The sequence below is a fragment of the Microtus oregoni genome, unplaced genomic scaffold, assembly GCF_018167655.1.
Source record: "Microtus oregoni isolate MIOR12 unplaced genomic scaffold, Mior012 000061F_ref0000440, whole genome shotgun sequence".
NCBI lineage: Eukaryota > Metazoa > Chordata > Mammalia > Rodentia > Cricetidae > Microtus > Microtus oregoni.
In genome coordinates this window covers 9,694,570-9,717,024 of record NW_024543871.1, presented here as the reverse complement: position 1 = coordinate 9,717,024, position 22,455 = coordinate 9,694,570, and the positions used below count along the sequence as shown (strand labels likewise).

The 22,455-nt window shown below is 41.9% G+C and overlaps 1 protein-coding gene and 1 pseudogene across 1 annotated transcript; both read left to right on the top strand.

The window, feature by feature from the left end:
- The first annotated feature begins 932 nt into the window (after positions 1-932).
- Tceanc (transcription elongation factor A N-terminal and central domain containing) lies at positions 933-4,552 on the top strand. The gene is made up of 3 exons (XM_041640002.1): positions 933-962; positions 1,051-1,169; positions 2,502-4,552. Exon 3 carries the CDS (start codon positions 2,510-2,512, stop codon positions 3,590-3,592), a length of 1,083 nt encoding a protein of 360 aa, XP_041495936.1. The 5' UTR covers positions 933-962; positions 1,051-1,169; positions 2,502-2,509; the 3' UTR covers positions 3,593-4,552.
- An 11,269-nt stretch (positions 4,553-15,821) lies between these two features.
- LOC121439450 lies at positions 15,822-20,364 on the top strand (annotated as a pseudogene).
- The last annotated feature ends 2,091 nt before the right edge of the window (positions 20,365-22,455 follow it).

Sequence of the window (22,455 nt, the reverse complement as noted above, 5' to 3'; positions counted from 1 at the left end):
CAATTCCCAGCAACCACATGGTGGCTCACAACCATCTGTAATGGGGTTTGGTGCCCTCTTCTGGCCTGCAGCATACACACAGACAGAATATTGAATACATAATAAATAAATAAATATTTAAAAAAAAATAAAATAAAATTTTTTGTTACCATATAGAATGGTAGGGTTTTTTGTTGTTGTTGTTGTTTGGTTGGTTTGGTTTGGTTTGGTTTGTGGTCTTGGGGGAGTTGTTTGTTTTGGTTTTGGTTTGATTTGGTTTTTCTTTCTTTTTTTTTTTGTTTTTCGAGACAGGGTTTCTCTGTGGCTTTGGAGCCTGTCCTGGCACTAGCTCTTGTAGACCAGGCTGGTCTCGAACTCACAGAGATCCGCCTGCCTCTGCCTCCAGAGTGCTGGGATTAAAGGTGTGCGCCACCACCGCCCGGCTTGATTTGGTTTTTCGAGACAGGGTTTCTCTATAGCCTTGGCCTTCCTAGAACTCCCACTGTAGACCAGGCTGGCCTCGAACTCAGAGAGATCACCTGCCTCTGCCTCCCAAGTGCTGAGATTAAAGGTGTGCACCACCACCACCCAGCTCAGAATAGGTTTTCTATGGCATTTTTATTTGTAGAAGTCACTATATTTTATTCTAATTTATCTCCATCACCCACTACCTCTCCATGTTCTCTTCCCCCTCTGATGGATTCCCTTACTCTCATTTCCCCTGCCCTCTTCTCATTATCCCCTTTCTAGTTTTATGATAGAAAATTTTTGAATGATTTTATTAAAGAACAGGAATTGAGGTGGACTTTGTCTTCCAGGACTTACATACAGTACATGAGTACAAGCAAGTTGCTAATATAGTGACTAGAATTGAAGCTCACACGCTGAAAGGAGAGGAAGCATCCTGGACGCTTTGTCACTTGTTTAACAGAAGAAAGAATCTCGTAAACTCTTCGGAAGCTGTAGTCAAGGGAATAAAAGAGGTACTACTTCTTTGTGGGAACTGTAGAAAAAAATGTTCTTAAATATGGTAAACATGAGAACACTGTAGTGATTTTGTGTTTTTCACAGATTTTCTGTTGTTAGATGAAATTTACCTCCCAGACTTATTGTGCAAATTGAGGTAACCTGAGCGTGAATAGCGTCGTAGACTTGCTCAGTAAATGTTCATTGCCTCCTACTGTTAAGAGGTAAGTATTCGAGAATATCAGGAATTGTATACATTTCAACATTTACTACATTACAATCATAAAAGCTTCTAATTTGAATTGTACACTGCAGTGTTTTTAATGGGTTCTTATATAATAGGACTTACCTAACAAAGTCTGAAGTTAGAGAGGTTCTGTGTATTCAGTCCAGGAGCAAGACTACAACTCTTTTTGGAACTAATGGCAACCTGTTGGTGAAGTAGGTTGGAGGGGTCAGTTCTTGTGTGTGGTTTAAATCAGAATTGGCTGGAGAACTGAACAAATGCCCAAGTTCTCCACTGATACCAGGCATGTATATGGTACACAGATATACATGCAAGTGGGCAAAATACCCATACATGTAAAATTATAAAAAAAGAAAATAATTTTCTTCAAACTTAAAAAAAGACCCCACAATAGGGGATTTTTAAAACTACATTTATATGGCATGTGAGTTTGCATAAAGGAAATACCGGTATTCTTATTTTTCACAACTTTTCTCTAAATTTAAAAGTATTTCCAAATAAAGAATAAGTGGGTCATCTGGATGTGACTCTGTTTTTCCAACAGCTCAAATGTCAGCACATTGTATCCTGCTGACTTTCAGAGTTCACCAGACCTGCTTCCCAACCTGTAGTATCTGTTTATTTGCATTGGTTCCAACATTAGTATCCCATTTCTTTTTTATTTCCTTCTTTATATTCAGAAAAATATCAGTACAAAGATTATAAAGGCATTAGGTATATCAGTCTCATAACTGAATATGAGGAGAAAATAGCCCAGTGTTTGCTCAGCATTGTCTTATGGTTGCTTAAATGAGCATGATTTTATTCCCAATGATTATCAGATTCCACCCAAGATGAACTGATTTTTTTTTTTTTGAGACAGGGTTCTCATGCATTCCAGGCTAACCTCAAATTTTCTCTGTATCTAAATATTGTGTTAAACTCATGTTCTTTTAGTCTCCATCCCAAGTGCTGGGATTGCAGGTGTACACATGCTAGGTTCCTGAATAATCTTAATCTAGAAAGATACTAATGTACAGTATCTTGTACAGTGGAGGTGGAAAAGTTTAGCTGATATTCTATCAAGTCTTTGAATGTTCTGCTGAAACTTTGCAGTCATTTTTTCCCTTCTGCTATTGAGAATAGAAGTCTTGAAAGTTGACTAGTTCACATTGCTGTATTATCTAATCTGCCACACCCATTTATATCACATTACTCTTTCAGAAAACATCACATGGATAACTGGCAGAAGTGCTAGTTCACACTCCAAGAGCTGCAACTAGTAAAGGCAAACTTAAAAAGATTGAACCATCTTTTTTTTTCTTTGCAGCTGTAAAGATGTCTGACAAAAAACGTATCATTGCCAAGGCTTCCCTGATTGAGCAGCTGGTGGCTAAAAGGTATTTTGAGGATATTGGCAAACATCTGACTGAACTTGAAATGATATATGTGTCTAAGGAACATCTCCAGGAAACAGAGTTAGTCAGAGCTGTATACAGAGTCCTCAAAAACTGCCCCTCCAGGGCTTTGAAAAGGAAGGCCAAGTGTCTGCTGGCAAAGTGGAGAACTTTCTATAAGAGTACACACCTCAAAACAAAGGAAAGCCTTAAATTATTCCCTTCTAATGTTAATGAAGAAAAACATGCAGAAGTTTCTCAGGAGGTGAGCCAGGATGGGGCATCAGGTTTTAGTTATGATGAGATAGCAGGTCTCTGCAGTTCTCTCTCTAGGCTGGCATCTCAAGATGCTGAAAAAAAGCACGCTGCAGCAATTGAGTCTGAAAGTAGCACCACTCAAATGGAAATTAATGAAGAATATTTGGGGGATGTTAACCCTGAATCTACTAGCAAGAGCTCAAGTGTGTTACAAGATCCCCTAGTGTCTCTTAGATCTAAATGCGTAGAGCTTCTTTACACAGCGTTAGCTCGTTTTTCCACAAATGGCATGAAAACTCATTTGTGGCAGAGATTTGCAAGAGAAATTGAAGAGTACATTTTTACCCTTTATTCAAGCAACATCAAAAAATGCAAAACTTGTATTCGAAGCAAAGTTGCCAATTTGAACAACCCCAGGAACTCTCATTTACAACAAAGCCTGCTGTCTGGAACCATGTCTACAAGAGAATTTGCTGAAATGACTGTCCTGGACATGGCAAATGAGGAACTGAAGCAGTTGAGAGCTTTCTACACAGAAGCCAGTATTCAGGAACATCACCTTCCCCACACAGTTGACGGCACACAGACAGATAAAATAAAGTGCAAGCGCTGTGAGGAATACAACTGCAAGGTCACTTTAATTGCCAGAGGAACACTTTTCCTTCCAGTTTGGGTGCAGAATTCAAACCCAGATGAACAAATGACCTATGTCATTTGTAATGAATGTGGGGAACAGTGGTACCATAACAACTGGGTGTGCTTGTAATTTGTATATAATCCCTTCAGGGTCATATGTTTTACATGTATAACCCTTTTGTGCCCATTTTTTATAGAATCTTACCGTTATTTTTTTGTCTGGGATTTTGGTTTGTGAATGAGCTCACTATGTAGCCAAAGCTGGCCTCGGTCTCTTGAGTGCTGGAATATTAAGTGTACGCTGTCACACCTGGCTGGGTATACTGTTCTACTCCAGTTCTTGGAACAAGGAACCAGAGTTGTTTGCCAAAGTTAAGGTCATTGTTGCTAAAAGTTGTTTTGGAAGAGTAGAAGACTATCACTCTGTACTTTGTGGCCATTTATAGAGTGGCAATGTAGTACCACATGGCCTAAGAACATGCTAGAGGGACAGACTCTGACCCTATACTCCTTTGAATCCTGATCTGCATCTTGGCAGAATCCCCAGATCATCCTCTGAGATACCTTGAGAAGCACTGATATTGCTACAGGCCTGTGGCTCTCAGGAGTGACTATACATTGGAGTTTACTGGAGAGCATTAAAAGTATACAGGTGCCAAGGGTCAAGCCTAGAATAATTCAGTCTGAACCTATGGCATGGGACCCAGGCATCAACATTGCTCTGGTTATTTCTCAGTTTAAGTTGCAGTTAGAGTTGAGAACTGCATGTAAATAGTCTCATTTGAACCTTTCTATAGTTCTGAAGAAATGAATGTTATTCTGGAGATATTACAGATGAGGAAAGAGGCCCACAGAGCCTCAGTGACTTAACCAGGTTACATAACTATAGGTAGTCTGCCTCATATTTTTCAGCTTCCTTATGACGCAAGTGTGATGGCTGTAATCCAAATGCTAGGGAGGATGAAGCAGGAGGATTTAAATGAGTTCAGGGGCAGTTTAGATTTTAAAGTCCCTGTCTCAAAAAATATTAAAAAGGCACTGTGGTGATTCAAGTTTGTAATCTTAGCACTGCGAATGCTAAGGCAGAAACCCGTGGGTTATGTAGAGAAACACTGTCAAAACTAAAGTATTCACAGTCTGAGAATGACTTGATACTGACTTTAGAAAAAGTCTACTCCTGGAAATGGGCGCTAAGCAAATAGTGTTTGGAGCCTCTAAGTTTACATGATTAGAGTTTTATTCTTTTGTCCTTAATTTTCTCATTTTTACATGTCTCTCTTAACCTATGAAAAGTTGCACTGTAAGTTAGAATCTGACTTAGAGCTTGCTTTTGCACTTAAATGAGCTGTGCATTTATTTTTTTCTTTGTGTGAGCTCTTCATAAAGTCTTTATGATAACTAGTTTCTTGATGTTAGGAATCTTCATTTCTTCAAAGTCATGTGTGTTAAAATCCTGCTTATATGAAAATGGCACTAGTTGTCAGAGGAAGTTCACTCCCTCAACCTTTGAATTTATCAACATTTATTTACCTACTAACTGAAGAGGAAATCATTCCTCTAAGGCCTTTCTAAACAGTGTTTACTGATTTATATGCTTAAATACAGCAAGCCATTTGTATGATTATGGCTAATTTTCTTCCTTAAAAATGATAGAATGTTATTTGGGGTTTTGATTTTTTAACATGTAAAAAATTTATGCATCCACACAGAAGCTTAGATATGCACTCCTTTTTCAGTTTACCAAGTGCTTAGATATCCATTTTATCTTTTGTTGTTTGCCAGACATTCATGAGTAGTTTCTGTTTTTATAAGACTGGTACCAACCTGTAGCCTAAGCTAGATTGAAACTCAGACTGGCTAGCCTTAATTTCTGGAGTGCTGTAATTTGGGGTGTAAACCATTTATTGATTTTATCATAATAAAGAGTTTATTTCTTAGTTCCACGTACGTTCACATGTTTTCTTCAGTTACTTTCCTCTAAATCCCCAATATTCCTTCATTGGAATCTGTAGGCTTTTCTTTAGGTATATTTTTTACCTCCTTATGACAGTTTCCCAATGGATGCATAAAACTAGCAGACATTTTTGTTTCATATGTTTTGAAGAAAACAACTTGAGACTGTCAAGTCTGAGTTACATTTTGTTGTATTTTCTCCATTTTGCATTCCAGGACTGTTCATCATAATGCAATGTGTTAGTACTTTAAACAGAAACTTATAGAGTCATCAAAAACTCAAAAGTTTCACAAAGTGTGGTTTCATGTGACTTGGAATGACCTTAAAACCTAAATGTTGGTTGTGCAAGACTACACACAGCACATGAAAACCATGCTTAATTTATTCAAGTCAGTATTGGTATTTGGGTTTTCTATGTATCTATGTATGAGTATTATATACTGAGATTTTATAAGCTACATTTACCAAAATGAAAGCACTTGAAATGGAAAAAAAACTCTTATTCTCCAAGATTTTTTTTAATGTGTGCAGTCTTCCTCACTTCCCATAAGCTTTGTCAGTTAGTTTTGCAACTAGGGAAATGGTGCTGTTGGTTTTATTCTTTTGGTCAGCGAGACAGTTACATTTTCTGAGTATAGATAATTCTTTTACATTCTGTCTTATCCCAGAGAGAGAGAAAGGGAGATGGAGGGAGGGGTTTGTTTATTTGTTTGTTTGTTTGTTTGAAACAGGGCTTCTTTGTGTAGCCTTTGTAGTCCTAGCTCTGTAGCTCTGTAGACCAGGCTAGCCTTGAACTCACAGAGATCTGCTTGTCTCTGCCTCCTGAGTGCTGGGATTAATGGTGTGAAAGAGGAGTTTCTTTACAGTTGCTGGTAGGGTAGGTTCTAATTTAAAATTACCCTTACAGGAACAAAGAGCGACTCTGAAAATGCCAAGATGGGAAGGTACCTGATTATAAGGAACAGCTTATGTAAATGAGAGACAGTGTAAAAGAGCCAAGAGTTCATGAGTTCCGTTGTAGGTCATGATAACAATGAGGACTTTGGGGGGATAGGGTGGTTTGTGTTTAAAAAAAAAACCCACTAAAGCTAGGCAATTTGTAGTCATGGAATCTGAGTGTCTTTTTTTTTTAAATATTTATTTATTTATTTATTTATTTATTATGTATACAATATTCTTTCTGCGTGTATGCCTGAAGACCAGAAGAGGGCCCCAGACCTCATTTCAGATGGTTGTGAGCCACCATGTGGTTGCTGGGAATTGAACTCAGGACCTTTGGAAGAGCAGGCAGTGCTCTTAACCACTGAGCCATCTCTCCAGCCCCCTGAGTGTCTTTTAGGAAGATGATTGTAGCTGCTTTGTTGAGTGATGAGAGAAACAAGGATGGATGTGGGAACATCGGTTAAGTGGCCATTGACAATGGTTAAATGTATAGAAAGGGCTGAAGAGAGGGCTCAGCAGTTAAGACCACTGGCTGCTCTTCCAGAGGACCTAGATTCAATACCCAGTACCCACATGGCAGCTCATAACTCTATAACTCCAGTTCCAGGGAATCTGGCACCCTCACAAAGATGTACATGCAGACAAAACTCGAATGTGCATAAATTTTTGTAAATAAAAAAGTATAGAATGGTTTGTCTGGATCCTGATAGTTGATGAAACCCTTAGCAATTTCGCAAATGACTGTTTCATAAAATATGTCCAATCAAAAATTTCCTCCCTGTGGCCAATAGTCAAATAACAGTGCAAAATGTCAGCTTGTGCCCCAGTCTCCATGGTAACTACATAGGGTGAAAACATCCATTTTAATACCTGAATGTGGGAAGGTTTTCTCCATGGCTTTTTCCGAATCAGTCTCCTTTGTCCATACTTTTTTAACGTGAAGAACTGAGTACAATTGTGGCTCTGTCTCTTCCCTGGGTATTTCCTGTGATGAGAGCCTTCTTTCATTTCCAGATACCATTTCTAAGTGCCAGGCAGAAAGCTTGTGGCTGGCAGTACTCCATTGCCTTTGCTCAAAGGGTCTGGACCTTCCTCTTTTAGGTCAAATTGCTTTGTTTTTATAATGCCCAGTAAATGTAAAATATTTTGCCCCAGTTTTTTATGTCTCTCAGAGGTACTTATTGTAAGCACCCAGGTTGTAAGCAGTAACTTTTTAGTCTCAGAAGAGTGCCACAATCAGATGGACGAACCAATGGCAACCTCATGTAATCCTATTCATATTTAAAGTGAGGTGGCCAAAGATGCTACCACACACTGCCAGAAACTTGGTGTTGGAAGGATTACACATTTTGCCTTGCCAGGCACTAACTCTTCTGACACACAGGAACCTCCTTGAATCCTTTTTTGTGACATCATGTGGCCATCTGCTATTTTGAAAAGTAAGTGATTTTAGAATAAAATGTTAAAAATTAAAATAGAATACAAGGTAGCTGAGGCTGGCCTCAAAGTTCATATATGAATTTTCGTGGATGTATATTCTTTTTTTTTTTTTTTGGTTTTTCGAGACAGGGTTTCTCTGTGGTTTTTTGGAGCCTGTCCTGGAACTAGTTCTTGTAGACCAGGCTGGTCTCGAACTCACAGAGATCCGCCTGCGTCTGCCTCCCAAGTGCTGGGATTAAAGGCGTGCGCCACCACCGCCCGGCTGGATGTATATTCTTGCCTTCTTTAAAAATGAAAATGAGCTGGGCAGTGGTGGTGCATACCTTTAATCCCAGCACTAGGGAGGCAGAAGCAAGTGGATCCCTGAGTTTAAAACTGGTCTACAGAGCAAGTTCAGGATAGGCAGGGCTACACAGAGACACCCTGTCTTGAAAAAAAAATAATAAAACGAAACCTGAATATGAGAATCAGTTCAAGGTTCTTGTCATTGTCATCATCATCACTATTACTATTTGGGACAGCTTCTCATGTAGACCAGGGTTTGACCACACTACGAAACCATAACCAAAGATGACCTTGAGCTTCCGATCCTTTTGTTCCCACCTTCCCAGTGCTAGGATTACAGGCATATACCATCATGCCTGGTTTTATGGGGTACTGAAGATGGAACCCAGGGCTTTGTGCATTCTAGGCAAATGCTCTACTGACTGAACCACATCCCTAGCCCTGTTAATCCTTTTCAAATAATGACACATTTCTGAAAATCTAAAACAGGCATGGAAGAGTTACTGAAGTAAGAAGCAAATTGAAATATTATTCATTTAGAAACCATGTTTTATCTTCAAAATATAACCACTTCTGAAATGATGTAAACATAGATGCAGCTGCTTATAAAAGATACCAAATGGCATCATAATTCACCAAATTTGCCTTTGTGGATTGAAACAAAAATTTAAGAAATTTCCAAGAGTACCCATGAGGCCCTGAGTCCTCTGACTGGACTCCACCTACTGTGCCTCTCCTTAAATCGGTGGATCTCAAGTTCCCTGATGCTGTGACACTTTAGTACAGTTCCTCATGCTATGATGATGCCTAACCATAAAATTATTTCTGTTGCTACTTCATAACTGTAATTTTGCACTGTTACAAATCATAATGAAAATATCTGTTTCCAGTGGTCTTAGGCAACCCCTGTGAAAAGGCCACTCGACCCCCCAAAGGGATCAAGACCCTCCGGTTGAGAACCATTGCCTTAAATGATGGAGGATCCCAAACTACAAAAGTGGTTTCACTTTCCTTCCTTGGCCACAATATGACCACAGTATGGCATTTATCCAATCTGCATTGGCCATAATTCATATCGGACAGGCACGGCTCAGTGGAAGAAAGCTGGAGTCTGTATCCACTCATGTCTAACAGCAAAGGATTGATCCCGCAATTTAAGTGGGCTATGTCTTGCTATTCATGAGGCCACTGGGTAGGCTTGTCTTAGTTTTAGCATCTTTTCAGGCAGAAATGTCTCTTTCTGCAGTATTGTTTCCATTCAGTAGATGGACTTTTTGCTCACAGCAGACTCCTCACAAAGGGTTGAGCAGGAAGTTTCTGTATATCTTGAGGGAACATATTTTAAAATGAGATAGAAGTGACACACGATGTTTCAGAAGTAATAAAAATGTGTGATGGCCTGGTGTGCACAGGCTTTTAATCACAGCACTCAGGAGGCAAAGGCTAGGTGGATTTCTGTAATTCCAGGCCAGCCTGGTCTATGTAGCGGGTTCCAGAGAGAACCTGTCTCAAAAAAACAAAAACAAAAACAAGCCGGGCGGTGGTGGCGCACGCCTTTAATCCCAGCACTTGGGAGGCACAGGCAGGCGGATCTCTGTGAGTTCGAGGCCAGCCTGGTCTACAAGAGCTAGTTCCAGGACAGGAACCAAAAGCTATGGAGAAACCCTGTCTCGAAAATCAAAAAAAAAAAAAAGGCTGGAGAGATGGCTCAGAGGTTAAGAGCACTGGCTGTTCTTCCAGATTCTTGAGTTCAATTCCCAGCAACCACACGGTGGCTCACAACCATCTATAATGAGATCTGATGCCTTCTTGTAGCATGCAGGCATGCATGCAGACAAACTGTATACATAATAAATAAATCTTTACCAAAAAAGAAAAACCTAGTATTAAAGCCCTAAAATTGTATTAGTATTAAAGGGTACTGAATTGTAATCAAGAGAAAGAAGTCTTGTTTTCCATTTCCTTGTGGGTAACTACAGATAGCAACTGTGCACTACCTTGAAAAGCCACAAGAAGACTGAGGATGTAGCTCTGTTGGTAGTATTCTTACCTAGCCTACACGAGGCTCTGTGTCCAATCCTCAGCAACACATTAACACGGCATGGTGCCACCCACCTGTAATCCAAGTCTTTCAAAGGTAGAAGCTGAGGATAAGAAGTTCAAGGTCATCCTCAGCTACTTATCAAGTTCAAGCCAGGAGTCCTTCCTCAAAAAAAAAAGTTACTGGCTGGAGACAAAGCTGAGTGGTAGAGCTACTAGCATACATGAGGCCCTACATTCGTTCAATCTGCAACATCAGCAAATAAACAGACAAATTCAGAACCCATTGAGTTGTTGCATTGGCACTGTGTTAGCGCCAATGAGGTGGGTCAGCAGGTAGAAGTGCTTGCTGCGAAGCAAGCTGACAACATGGGTTCTATCCCTGGAGCCCATAAAGAAGAGAGAAAGAAGTGATCCAGCAAGCTGTCCTCTGACCTGCATGCACTGCTGTGGAGCTCATGCGCGTACACAATGAATACATTAATAAACGTTTTAAATATTTAAGTTACAGAAAGGATTTTGAATGCTTTTATTCAAAAAATGCAATGCTTAATAAAATACATAATTCTAACCTGATTTCATCACTTAAAACACATATGGAAACATCACATGGTACGCCATTAAGTTATACAATTTTGTGGTTTGGGGCCTTTGTGAATTGCATGCTCATGGGTTCAATCGCCAGTACCAAAGATGAATGCATTTAATTAGCTCAAAACCTGAAAAAACAAACTAGATTGTGGAGATGGACACGCACCTCTATGAATAGGGCTGGTCATTATTGACTTGCATGCTTTCGATGAATGAACTCTGTTTCAATAAAGCTGGTAACAAAACACCTGATTAGCTAAGAGGAAAGTGGAACTTCTGTCGGATATTTCTGAGCCTTCAGAGTCCCAATTATCCATACATGCCAGAGGAGAAATAACGACAATCTTCCTCAATGGGGGCTTTGAAGGGCCACCACAGCCAGACCCCTGCCAGGTAAACACCAAGTTTCCCAGCACCTCTGAAGCTGCCAGGATAATTAGTTCCCTGGGCCCTGGCATTTAGTTTCTGCATGGAAGACCCTCTTGCTTGCACCCAGATTCACAGGCCTAGTGGAGGATCCATCCCCGCCCCAGACACTTTTGAGAAAAGATCTCTCTATTATGTAGCTCTGACTGTCTTAGAACTCACTCTGTAGACCAGGCTGGCCTCGAACTCACAGAGATCCAGCTGCCTCTGCCTCCTGAGTGCCGGGATAAAAGGAGTGTGCTACCACACCAGGCCTCTGCACACCAGGATAAGCCCTGGAAAAGTAGAAAATCCTTTAGAACCAACGCAATCCATTGGCATTCTATGTTCCTGGTTAGATCTATGTTCACCAAAGAACCTTGTCACCTAACACTGCAGACGCAGGCCGCCACAGTGAAGCTCTCACACTGTGGACCCTGGGGTTGCTGGAAAGAAGTAGAGAGAGGCCCAGGCTCCATCCCAGACCTACCGAGTGCTCAGTCGTGCCTGTATGGATTCACTCCGTGAGAGGCTGCCTGTCCGCAGCGACAGACAAGGAATGTGCCCCCCCCCACCCTTTGGATGGAGGTTCTTAGCTGACAATATTCTTTCCACGTGCCTAAGTCACCAACAGCCTCCACCCTCCATGACGTCAAGGGACAATTCTTAGCCTTGAAACCGATCATTAGCATTTGATAGTTTTCATGTATGTACATATGTATTTTCAAATATCTCTATGTATGTATGAATGGTGTGTGTGTGTGTGTGTGTGTGTGTGTGTTAGGGATCTCTTATTCAGCACAGAGGTTGACCTGAAATTTACTGTGTAGCTTCAAATTCATGTAACTCCCCCAAACTCAGCCTCCTGAGTGCTGAAATGAGGTACCGGCCCTGGACCAACACCCGAAGTTTTTACTTCATTTTGTTGAATAGTTTTCCTCATGGCTGGAGCAGGTTGCTCTTCTGTTTTTCCCTTCCCTGAGTTACTCTAGCTCAGCCAGTTGTTTGCTTTCCTGACCTTTCAGCAGTGGAATGCCCCACATCTTGAGCCTGCTATCTCATCTCTGTCAAACCATCCTTTGGTGATCTTATCTAATTCCCTGGCCTCTAGAACTCTTAGGACTTACCACTCTTTCCCAGGCCTGCATCTCCCCACTTAATCCCAGACCCATAAATCTAAAGGCCGACTTGAGAACTCTCCACTAGTTGAACCCTGGAGTCCAGTTACTGAGGATGAGTCACCCCAAGAATATACTCTCACACCTCAGTTGATGTAATAGCAAGAGGATTTTAATTCTGCCACGGTAGGGTCACTTAACATTCAATAGCATTCAATGCCAAGGACCCCGGATGCCTGCTACAAGCCATTTTTTAAAGCAAAAATCCATAGAAACAAGGGGGGGGGGAAACTCGGGGGTTGTTTTCCAACTAGTAGGATTGGCTTATTCAGGGGACTTCTAATAACAAGTGGTCTGAGCCAGGGCTGCAGAGCAGTTGCCAGATGGGGGTCATTCTGACCCCTTTCCAGGGACAGAGTCGAAACATCTGTGGACATCTGTGGGTTATCTTGTCCCAATTCTAGGAATGGGGCTCTATTTGGAGAATATCCACAAGGACATAGGGTGATATTCAGTACGTGCCTGTATAGCTGTTAGATTCCCGGAGAGGGGGCACTAAGGTACTAAGACTGAGGGCTCAGTAATGGCCTCAGAATTGTCTGAAAGTTTTACACACTGATGTGTAATAACCATCCTAACATGTTTAAAATCCACCTTCCAGTCTTCTAACTCCTGCTTCTCCCTGGCTGCCTCGTGTTACTTGAACTGAAAACTCTGACAAGGAGCCCACATTGGCTCCTTGCTTTCTTTCACAATAGTTTGCTAATAATAAGAAAATTCCATTTTATTGATTATACTTCATATATATATATATATATATATATATATATATATATATATATATATCGAGAAGCCCAAGTTTAATATGGAGCTGGGGAGATGGCTCAGCAATCTCTTGCTGAAACGAGGCATAGTGGCGCATTCCTTTAATCTCAGGAGGCAGAGGCAGGAGGATCTCTGTGAGTTTGATCCAACTAGGTGTACAGAGTGAGGTCCAGGACAGCCAGGACTACAGAGTGAGACTCTGTCTCTCGAATAAGGAAAATAGTTGCTGCTCTTCTAGAAGACCCAAGTTTGGTTTTTAGAGCCAACAACCATCTATAGCACCTTGCTAACTAAATCACCACCACCACTCCCATATACCTTGCTATGGACTGGAACCAGTCAGACTGGCCTCCTTGCTGCTCTTCGACTGTGCCAGGCACACACCTACCACAGGACCTTTGCACTAGCTGTTGCTTTGGCTTGGAATGCTCTTATTCCAGAATTCTAATGAGTTGACTTACCTCTCACAAGTCCTAGCTTAATGAGTGTTGCCACCTTTTGCTTTCCCCGACCATTTCCTGTATCACCTACTACATTTTCTGATTGATTTCAAAGAGCTTATTCACCATCTAAATGTAATGCCTTCATCACCAATACTGATGATTCCCTGTCTCTTTCACTAATTGTAAACTCTGTGGCTCAGAGATTTGCCTCTTTGGCTCGCAGTCCATTCCTATCCCCTATAATAGTTTCGAATATACAGAAAACACTCAAGAAATGAGTGTTGCCAGGCCGTGGTGGCAGGCAAAACAATTCGAAAGAATGGAGACTTAGAAAACGGTGGACATTTTGCTTTTCTTTTTCATGTAGAAACTTTGAGTAAACACACATATTATAGTCTTCTGTCACATATTTCCAAACCAATATAAATTAATTTGCAATTGTTTTATAATCTTACCCTTTCTAATATAGTTACTGTCTAAGTGTTCAAGAGCATTGTCACAGAAATAGATGGAGAACAGCAGAAGTGAAAATTCCTGAGCCAGAAATGGTTGTGTATGCCAATGATACCATCTCTTAGGCAGTGGAGGTTCAAAAGTTCATGGCCAGCCTCGTGTGCGTAGCAAATTCAAGGCCTGCCTGGGATACTGAGCCCCTGGCTCGTGGTGCCTGCCTTTAATCCCAGCACTGGAGGGGCAGAGAAGGGTGGATCTCTGTGAGTTCAAGCACAGCCTGGTCTACAGAGCTAGTTCCAGGATAGCCAGGGCTACACAGAGAAACATTGTCTGGAAACAAAACAAAAAACCCCAAACCAAACAAACAAAACCAAATCAAAACAAGCCATTTGTTCATTATTTTTCTCACCAGAAACCCCTGCAAATTACTTAATGAGGAATGCTGTTGGAAGAAGTTATCAGACTGAAAATGTTTGGTGATCTATCTTTCTTTCTTTCTTTCTCTTTTTTTTTTTGAATGTGTGGGAGGATCCTGTAACTTAGCTGTTAGTATTCATGAGAGACTTTACCTGGCTATAAGTCAACAAATTTAGAAGCAGTTCTTTGAAAATATATCTTCCTAAATCACACACACACACACACACACACACACACAATTTCCTTTTTCTTTTTACTTTTCTGAGACAGGTCTGGTGTCGCTCAGGTTAGCCATTTAATATCCACTACGCACCTAAGGATGACCTTGATCCTCCTGCTGCCACCTCCCAAGCACTTGGAGGACAGGCCTGTGACACCGTGGCTACTTTGGGTGGTGCGAAGGACAGGTGCCATGGGCCTTGTAAACATTCTCACCTGAGCTACATCCCCAGCCCCCGAAACACTACTTTTCAAGTTATGGGTTGTTTGTAATGTTCATGTGAAGTTTTTTAAATCTAGTTCGGTGGGTTAAAACCACTGTACACAAAGCTGTTGTCAATTACCAGAAAGGATTGTTGAATCTTTTAATTTCCCAAGAAGTCTGGTAGCGGGTAACAGTCATCCGAGTTACCTGCCCTCCCCCGACTAGTTCCGGACACCTATAAATCTTTTTTGTATGGTTGTCTGTTTATCTGTTTGTTTGTTTGGTTGGTCAGGGGTTTTTTTTGTTTTTTTTAATATTTATTTTGTATATAATATTCTGTCTGTGTGTATGACTGCTGATCAGAAGAGGGCACCAGACCTCATTCCAGATGGTTGTGAGCCACCATGTGGTTGCTGGGAATTGAACTCAGGACCTTTGGAAGAGCAAGCAATGCTCTTAACCTCTGAGCCATCTCTCCAGACCCCTGGCTGGTCATTTTTTCAAGACAGGATTTCTCTGTGTATTCCTGGCTGTCCTGAAAATCACTATATAGACTGGGTTGGCTTCAAAGTCAGAAATCCACCTGCCCCTGCCTTCTGAGTACTGGGATTAAAGGTGTGTGCCGCTGCCCCCTGGCTAACTATAAATCTTGACTTATATATATTGGTTCTAATTTGCCTAACCTAAGCATTTCACAAAAAAATGGAGTCATAGCCGGGTAGTGATGACACACACCTTTAATCCCAGCACTAGGTAGGCAGAGGCAGGTGAATCTCACTGAGTTTGAGATGAGGCCAGCCTGGTCTACAAGGTGAGTTCCAGGACAGCCAGGGCTATACAGAGAAACTGTGTCTTGAAAAAAAAAAAGGAAAAAAAAAGAGGCGAGCAGACAGGGGGCAGACAGACATGTTGGGATCCGAGAGTGGCCAGGCCGGTCTTTGAGGGCTGTTGACTCTAGGTCTGTTCTCAGATCAATGGGTCACAGAGACAGAGCAATGGGTCACAGAGACTGAGCCGCCACCATGATTGGAGGTTTATTCATCTATAATCACGGGGGGGGGGGTGTTAAACATCTCCCGGGTCTACAGGGATGACATAGGGAGGAATGCAGTGGATGCCTTTGGGGTCAATGTGATCCATGCACGGCAGCAGGTGCGCAGCCCTGTCACAAACATCGCTTGCACCAGCTTCTTCCTTGTTAAGCGGTCCGCAGCAGTCACCAAGCAGAATGTCAATGTGGTCTTCGAATTCCTCTATAAGATGTGCGGTGGAATGGCTGCTTACTTTGGCAAGATCAGTGAAGAAACCATCAAGAACAACTTTGTGCTCATATACGAGCTGCTGGATGAGATGCTGGACTTTGGCTACCCACAGAACTCAGAGACAGGTACACTGAACACCTTCATCACTCAGCAGGGCATCAAGAGTCGACATCAGACAAAAGAAGAACAATCCCGGATCGTCAGCCAAGAGACTGGGCAGACTGGCTGGCGGCGGGAAGGCATCAAGAATCGCCGAAATGAAGCCTTCCTAGATGTTCTGCAGAGCATAGACCTGCTTATGTCCCCACAGGGGCAGGTGCTAGGTGCCCCTGTGTCAGGCCAGGTAGTGATGAAGAGTTACCTGAGTGGCGTGTCTGAGTGCAAGTTTGCAATGACTGACAAGATTGTCATTGAAAAGCAGGGCAAAGGCACAGTTGATGAAACCGGCAAGAGCGGTGCGATACATTGGCCCAAGTGGTGGGTGCCTAGCTGCCTAGTGGCAGGTGGCCCACCTCCCCACCCACCCTTTTCCCCAGTGACCACTCGTCAGTGTCCTTCCTCCCTCTTGCCTTGCTGCCTTTCCTTTACAGCAGCCCCTGAGTATAGGTCTGAACCCGCCACAGTGGGACTGCCGACAGTCCCTGGCTTCCTGGGCAGGGTGGTTTCTCAGGCTTCTCTTCCATCTGTCTGTCCCAGCTTAGTGCCAGGCCCTGAGTTTTGTGACCAAAGCCAAGTGGCTCCCTCTCCTTTCTACCCTGTGGCCACACCTCTGCAGTGGGAAGGTTGCTTACCCCTCCCCTCAGAACTCCCCCAAAGACCAGTAACAGATCCCCAGCCCTTAGTCCCTACTCTGCTTTGGGATAGTATGCTTTGTTTTGTATACGTGTGACTTGGTCCAGTTCTAAACCCAATAAACTGTAGAGTGAAAAAATAAATTAAAAAAAAGTGGAGTCATAAGTTACATGACCACCTTTTATATCTGATTTTCACAGGACTGGTGTGTGTTTAACTCAAAATGTAAACCATATTTTACTAATAAAAGGAACTTATACTGACACTTAGTTCAAGTACCTTAGGAGAATTTACATAGGTACTTTTAACATGTGCATGTTACAATTACACCCCTTCAAATTTTTGTGTCAAAAATTACTTTGGGGAGGGCATGATGGTGAGCACCTTTAGTTCCAGCCTGCTGTACATAGTGAGCTCCAGGCTAGCCAGGGCTGTATAATGAGGCCCTGTCTAAAAATAAAAACCTAAAACCAAGAAATAAACCTTTACAGTTTTTTTTCTACTAGTCACATGCAAAAGTTGGCATTTTAAAAGTAATATATTCTTATCTCTAAGATAAAAGTCATAAGATCTTTCTATCCTTGGAGAAAAAGGAAATAGCGATATTTTTCTCTAGTTTTATATATTTTTGGCAATGAAGTGCTCACTAAAACCATCATATTTAGTGAAGACTAAAATTAGGAATTCTTAGTAAGTTGGATCAGTCTTTCCCCCTAAACGTCTTTCCTCCCCTTCCCAAATACAGACACCATATGGTATAACATTTGTGTATTTAATATGTGATAAAAACTTACTTCTAATATATGTTTTTCACACAATTTCATAACACTGGGGGATTTCACACTTAGCCTGTTCTCTGTGCTTCATTTTTATCGCCTGACCTCTAGCTTTCACACCAATCCCCCCCAGACATATTATGAATTGTTGTATTCTAATTGAGAACTTCTCTGCTAGAGGGATAGCCTCTAGTCCAGTGCCAGGCAGTGGAATTTCCTACAGTGATAGACATTGTTTATAGCTTCACTTAGAAGTGAGTAGTCACTAGCCAATAGAGAGTGATATGCTCAAGGAAATGAATTCTGAAAGGTCAGTCTTTCTACATAGCCCTGGCTGGCCTGGAACCCACTATGTAGATCAGGCTGGCTTCGAACTCACAGAGATCTGCCTGTCCCTGCCTCCCAAGTGCTGGGATTAAAGGCATGCACCACTACACTTTACTATTCAGTTTTTAATTGATTTATATTTAAGTGCATTTTATTTTAAAGACAAGGCATCTGCAGTTAAAGGTTCTTGCTGTCAAGCCTGGCAACCCAAATTCAATCCCTGGAACCCTCATGGTGGAAGGAGAGAACTGACTCTCCAAGACTGTCCTCTGACCTACACACACACACACACACACACACACACACACACACACGCATGCATGTGTCATGTGTTTATCTCTGTGTGTGTGTGTTTAAACACAAAGTCTCATATAGCCTAGTCTGGCCTTATACTCACTATGTAGCTGATGGCTTTGGACTAATCCTCCTCTTGCTGCTGGGATTATAGACATACACCACCAAAGATGATTTTATATTTAAATTTAGATAATTACTCGTATCCTTAATGGTTAATGATTTGGACAACCAAGATCCGGTCCACAGAGGCACTGAACCTTTTTTAGTATTGGATTTAGGTCTTAAGATTTTATAATCTTCTCATTGAAACTGGTGTTTTGCTGGGCAGTGGTGGTACAAGCCTTTAGTCTTAGCACTTGGGTGGTAGAAGCAGGCAGATCTCTAGTATCAAGGCCAGCCTGGTTTACAAAGGGAGTTCCAGGACAGCCAGAGCTACATAGAGAAACCGCATTTCAAAAACGTCAAGCAAACAAACAAAAGAACTGGTGTCTTTACAAATTTTTGTGTTTTCTGCATTTGTTAGTTGTACATGTGGAATTGAGTTTTGCTAGTATTTTATACCAAGCCATCTTGTTGAACTATTTATTTTATTTTTTAAGATTTATTTGTGTATGAGTGTTTTGCCTGCATGTATTCCTATGTATCACATGTGTGCCTGGTACCCTTAGGGGCCAGAATAGGACAACAGAGTTAAGGATGATTTTCAACCACTATGTAGGTGCTGCGAATTGAACCCAGATCCTCTGGAACAGCAGCTAGTGCTCTTAACTGCCAAGCCATCTATCCAGCCTCTTTAATGCTTGTCTTAATTAGGGTTTCTATTGCTGTGAAGAGACACCATGACCATGGCAACTCTTGTAAAGGAAAACATTTAATTAATCAGGTGACTCACAGTTCAGGGGTTCAGTCCACTATCATCATGATGGGACATGGCAGTGTGCAGGCAGACATGGTGCTGGAGAAGGAGCTGAGTGTTAATACATCTTGACTTGCAGGTAACAGGAAGTGGTTTCTGATGCTGGGTGGTATCTTGAGCATATAGGAGACCTCAAAGCCCGCCTTCACAGTGACACACTTCCTCCATCAAGACCACACCTACTCCAACAAGGCTAGACCTCCTACTAGAGCCACTCTCTTGGGGGTGGGGGATGGGGTCCATTTTCTTTCAGACATCTCCCATAGACTCGTTTGGCTCATAGCCATATCACCTGTATAAATAAATGTATCCCTTTGCAATTCTCATACTTCCTTTTTACTTCTGTGCACTAGCACCCCCAGGAAGTGTTGAGAAATCTGATGCCAGCAGACAGTTCTGTTTTTTTTATTCTTTAAAAGGCCTGCTTATAGATTCTAATCAAAGATAATGTTTGCAGAGGTTTCAAGTAGATATTCTTTATGAGGTTCAAGGATTCCCAACTAGTCCTGGTTTGCTGAGGGTTTACTTATCATGAGTGGTTGTTGAATTTTATTGGATGCATATTTTTAACTATACTGTATGTGGTGGGGGCGGGGAGATGCTGGGGATTGAACCCAGAGCCTCAAACATACAGGTTCCTACTTTACTCTGAGTTATACCCAAGACCCCTATTCTTTTTATTGATTTTTATTTTTTATTCATCTACTTATTATACATCCTGGCCACAGCCTCTCCTCCACATCCCCTCCCAGTCGAGTCTCTCCCCTCCCCTCTCCCACCCTCCAGTTCCCTCCTCTTCTGTTTCTATCCAGGAAAGGGCAGGACTCCCGTGAATATCAATAAAACATGGCATATCAAGTTGCAGTAAGACTAAGCACCTCCCCATGTATTAAGGCTGGACCAGGTGACACAGTATGAGGAGTAGGGTCTCAAAAGCCAGTAAAAGAGTCAGAGACAGTCACTGTTCCTGCTGTTAGGAGTCCCACAAGAGGACCAAGCTACACAACTGTCACATATATGCAGAGGGCCTAGGTCAGTTCCTTGCAGGCTCCCTGGTTGTCGGTTCAGTCTCTGCGAGCCCCCATGAGCCCAGGTTAATTGATCCTGTGAACCTTCCTGTGGTGTCCTTGACCTCTCTAACTCCTACAGACCTCTTGTCTCCTCCTCCTCTGCAGGATTCCTGAACTCCAACTAATGCTTGCCTATTGGCCAGACCCCTATTTTTAATATCTATTGAATTGTCAGTACGTCCCCCCACTTTAAACTGCTGAGATACATACATATTTATCCTAATGTAGGAAATCCTTTTGCTTTGTTTTCTTTTGATCATTAGCCACTTTTCTCTTCCTCTGTGCATGTCTGATGATCTTTATTGAGTAATGGACACTAAATATAAGACAGGGATACTCCAGATTGTGTTTTGCACCAGTGAAGGTTCCTTCTTTGCTGTTAGACAAGTAGGGTGAATGATTTACCGCTTATTTCTAACCAGGGATTTTATTTCTGCTGAGCCTGGATGCAATTTGAACCAAGCTGTCTATGAGGTTGGAGTATTTATGCTCCAGTGTGGATGGAGGGAAGTTGAGGGTAGGAGGATGGGGGGCGGATAAGAAGTTGGCACTATGAAGATGGGAGTGGTGGTGCATACCTATAATCGCGGTAGTTGGGGGTCTGAAGTGGGAGGATTGCTTTGAGTTGGAAGTCATCTTGGATACAGAGAAAGAATCTGGTGCCCTGCCCCCCCCCCAAAAAAAAGATTGGGAATATGAGTGTGATAGCAGTGTAGAACTTTAAGACAATTCTGAAGCCATTTCTGACAACTCTTAGTACTTCCCCTCCTCCTCTGGGAACCAAGGACATAACAGCTATGCATGCACGTACTGAGATGTTGGGAACTTTCCATCTCCCTGAATAGGGGCAAGATAACCCTTAGGTGTTGACTCAGTTACTGATGTTTTGACTTAGTCCCTGGGAAGAGGCAAAGTGACCCTCAGAAGTTTCCCTTTACCTCATCTGATCTGGCAACCACTCTCCAGCCAATTATTGGTAATAGCCTTTTTGAATAAGCCAATCATAATAGTTAAAGAACAACCCCCAGACACCCCTTCCTTCTGTGTTTTTTCCCTTTAAAAATAGCCTGTACCAGACATTCAGAGTCTTCTAGCCTCCTGACTGCTGGAAGACCCTGTCATGACAGAATTAATAAAATCCTCATGCTTTTACATCGGCTGTGATGAGAGATGGTCTCTTGGGGCGACTCCTCCTCCTCGGTGATTGGACACTAGGGTCCAACAGCAGCCTCAGCTCCCGCACCAAAATGGTGAAGATAGGCACTAACAGGTATGGTATATCCACACAGAGTGATGAGGGGAGGGCAAAAGAGGAAGGCTCTGGGAATACTTGGAGAAGCACAGACATTTCGGCTATGTCTGTGTAGATTAAGGATGACTTTTTTTTTTCTAAAAGAAATAGTTGCTAGGTACTGGCTTCCTATCTTGCAATAACCATTGTAATCTAAGGTGAACATTACACTTGGATGCCATAGAAAAGACTTCCAAAGTTTGTTTTTAATGTTTTTTCCTTGTTGAGCTTATAGGTGCAGGTCTTTAATCCTAGACACCTGGGGAGCTGAGGCACGAGGTTTACAGTATCTGCCTGCACTACAGAGTGACTTTGAGGGCAGCTAGAACATCTTAGTGAGGCCCTGCCTCAAACTAAAAAGCAAAAAGAGGGCTAGGTGTGTAGTTCAGTGGTAGAGTGCTTGCCAAATGTATGCAAGACCCCGAGTTCAAACCATAGAAAAGTTCTTAAAACCATTAAAAGTGTCTACGTGGAGTTAGAGAGATGGCTCAGCAGTTAAGAGCACAGGCTGCTCTTCCAGAGGACCTTGGTCTGAACCCTAGCACCCTCAGGGTGGCTGAAAACCATCCTGAACTCCAGTTCCAGGGGATCTGACATCCTCTTCTGGCCTCTATAGGCATCGTACACATGTGATACACAATCATACAAGCAGACAAAACACTCAAACACATAAAATAGAAATTAATAAATTTGTTTAAAAATAGTTCTTATCGCTCAAAAGAATATTATAACAGAGTTCAATTCTTGAGTAAAACTTACCCAAAATCTTTCTGCCAAACTAATTCAACTAAATTTTTTTTGTGGGTATCGTCTGCTCTTTTGCTTATAAATACTCAAATGCAATTACACCCAATATCCTTCTTTTGTAATTGTAACCACAACATTCAGGTAGCAATCTCCCTTCTAAGATTAAGTTCAGTTTATA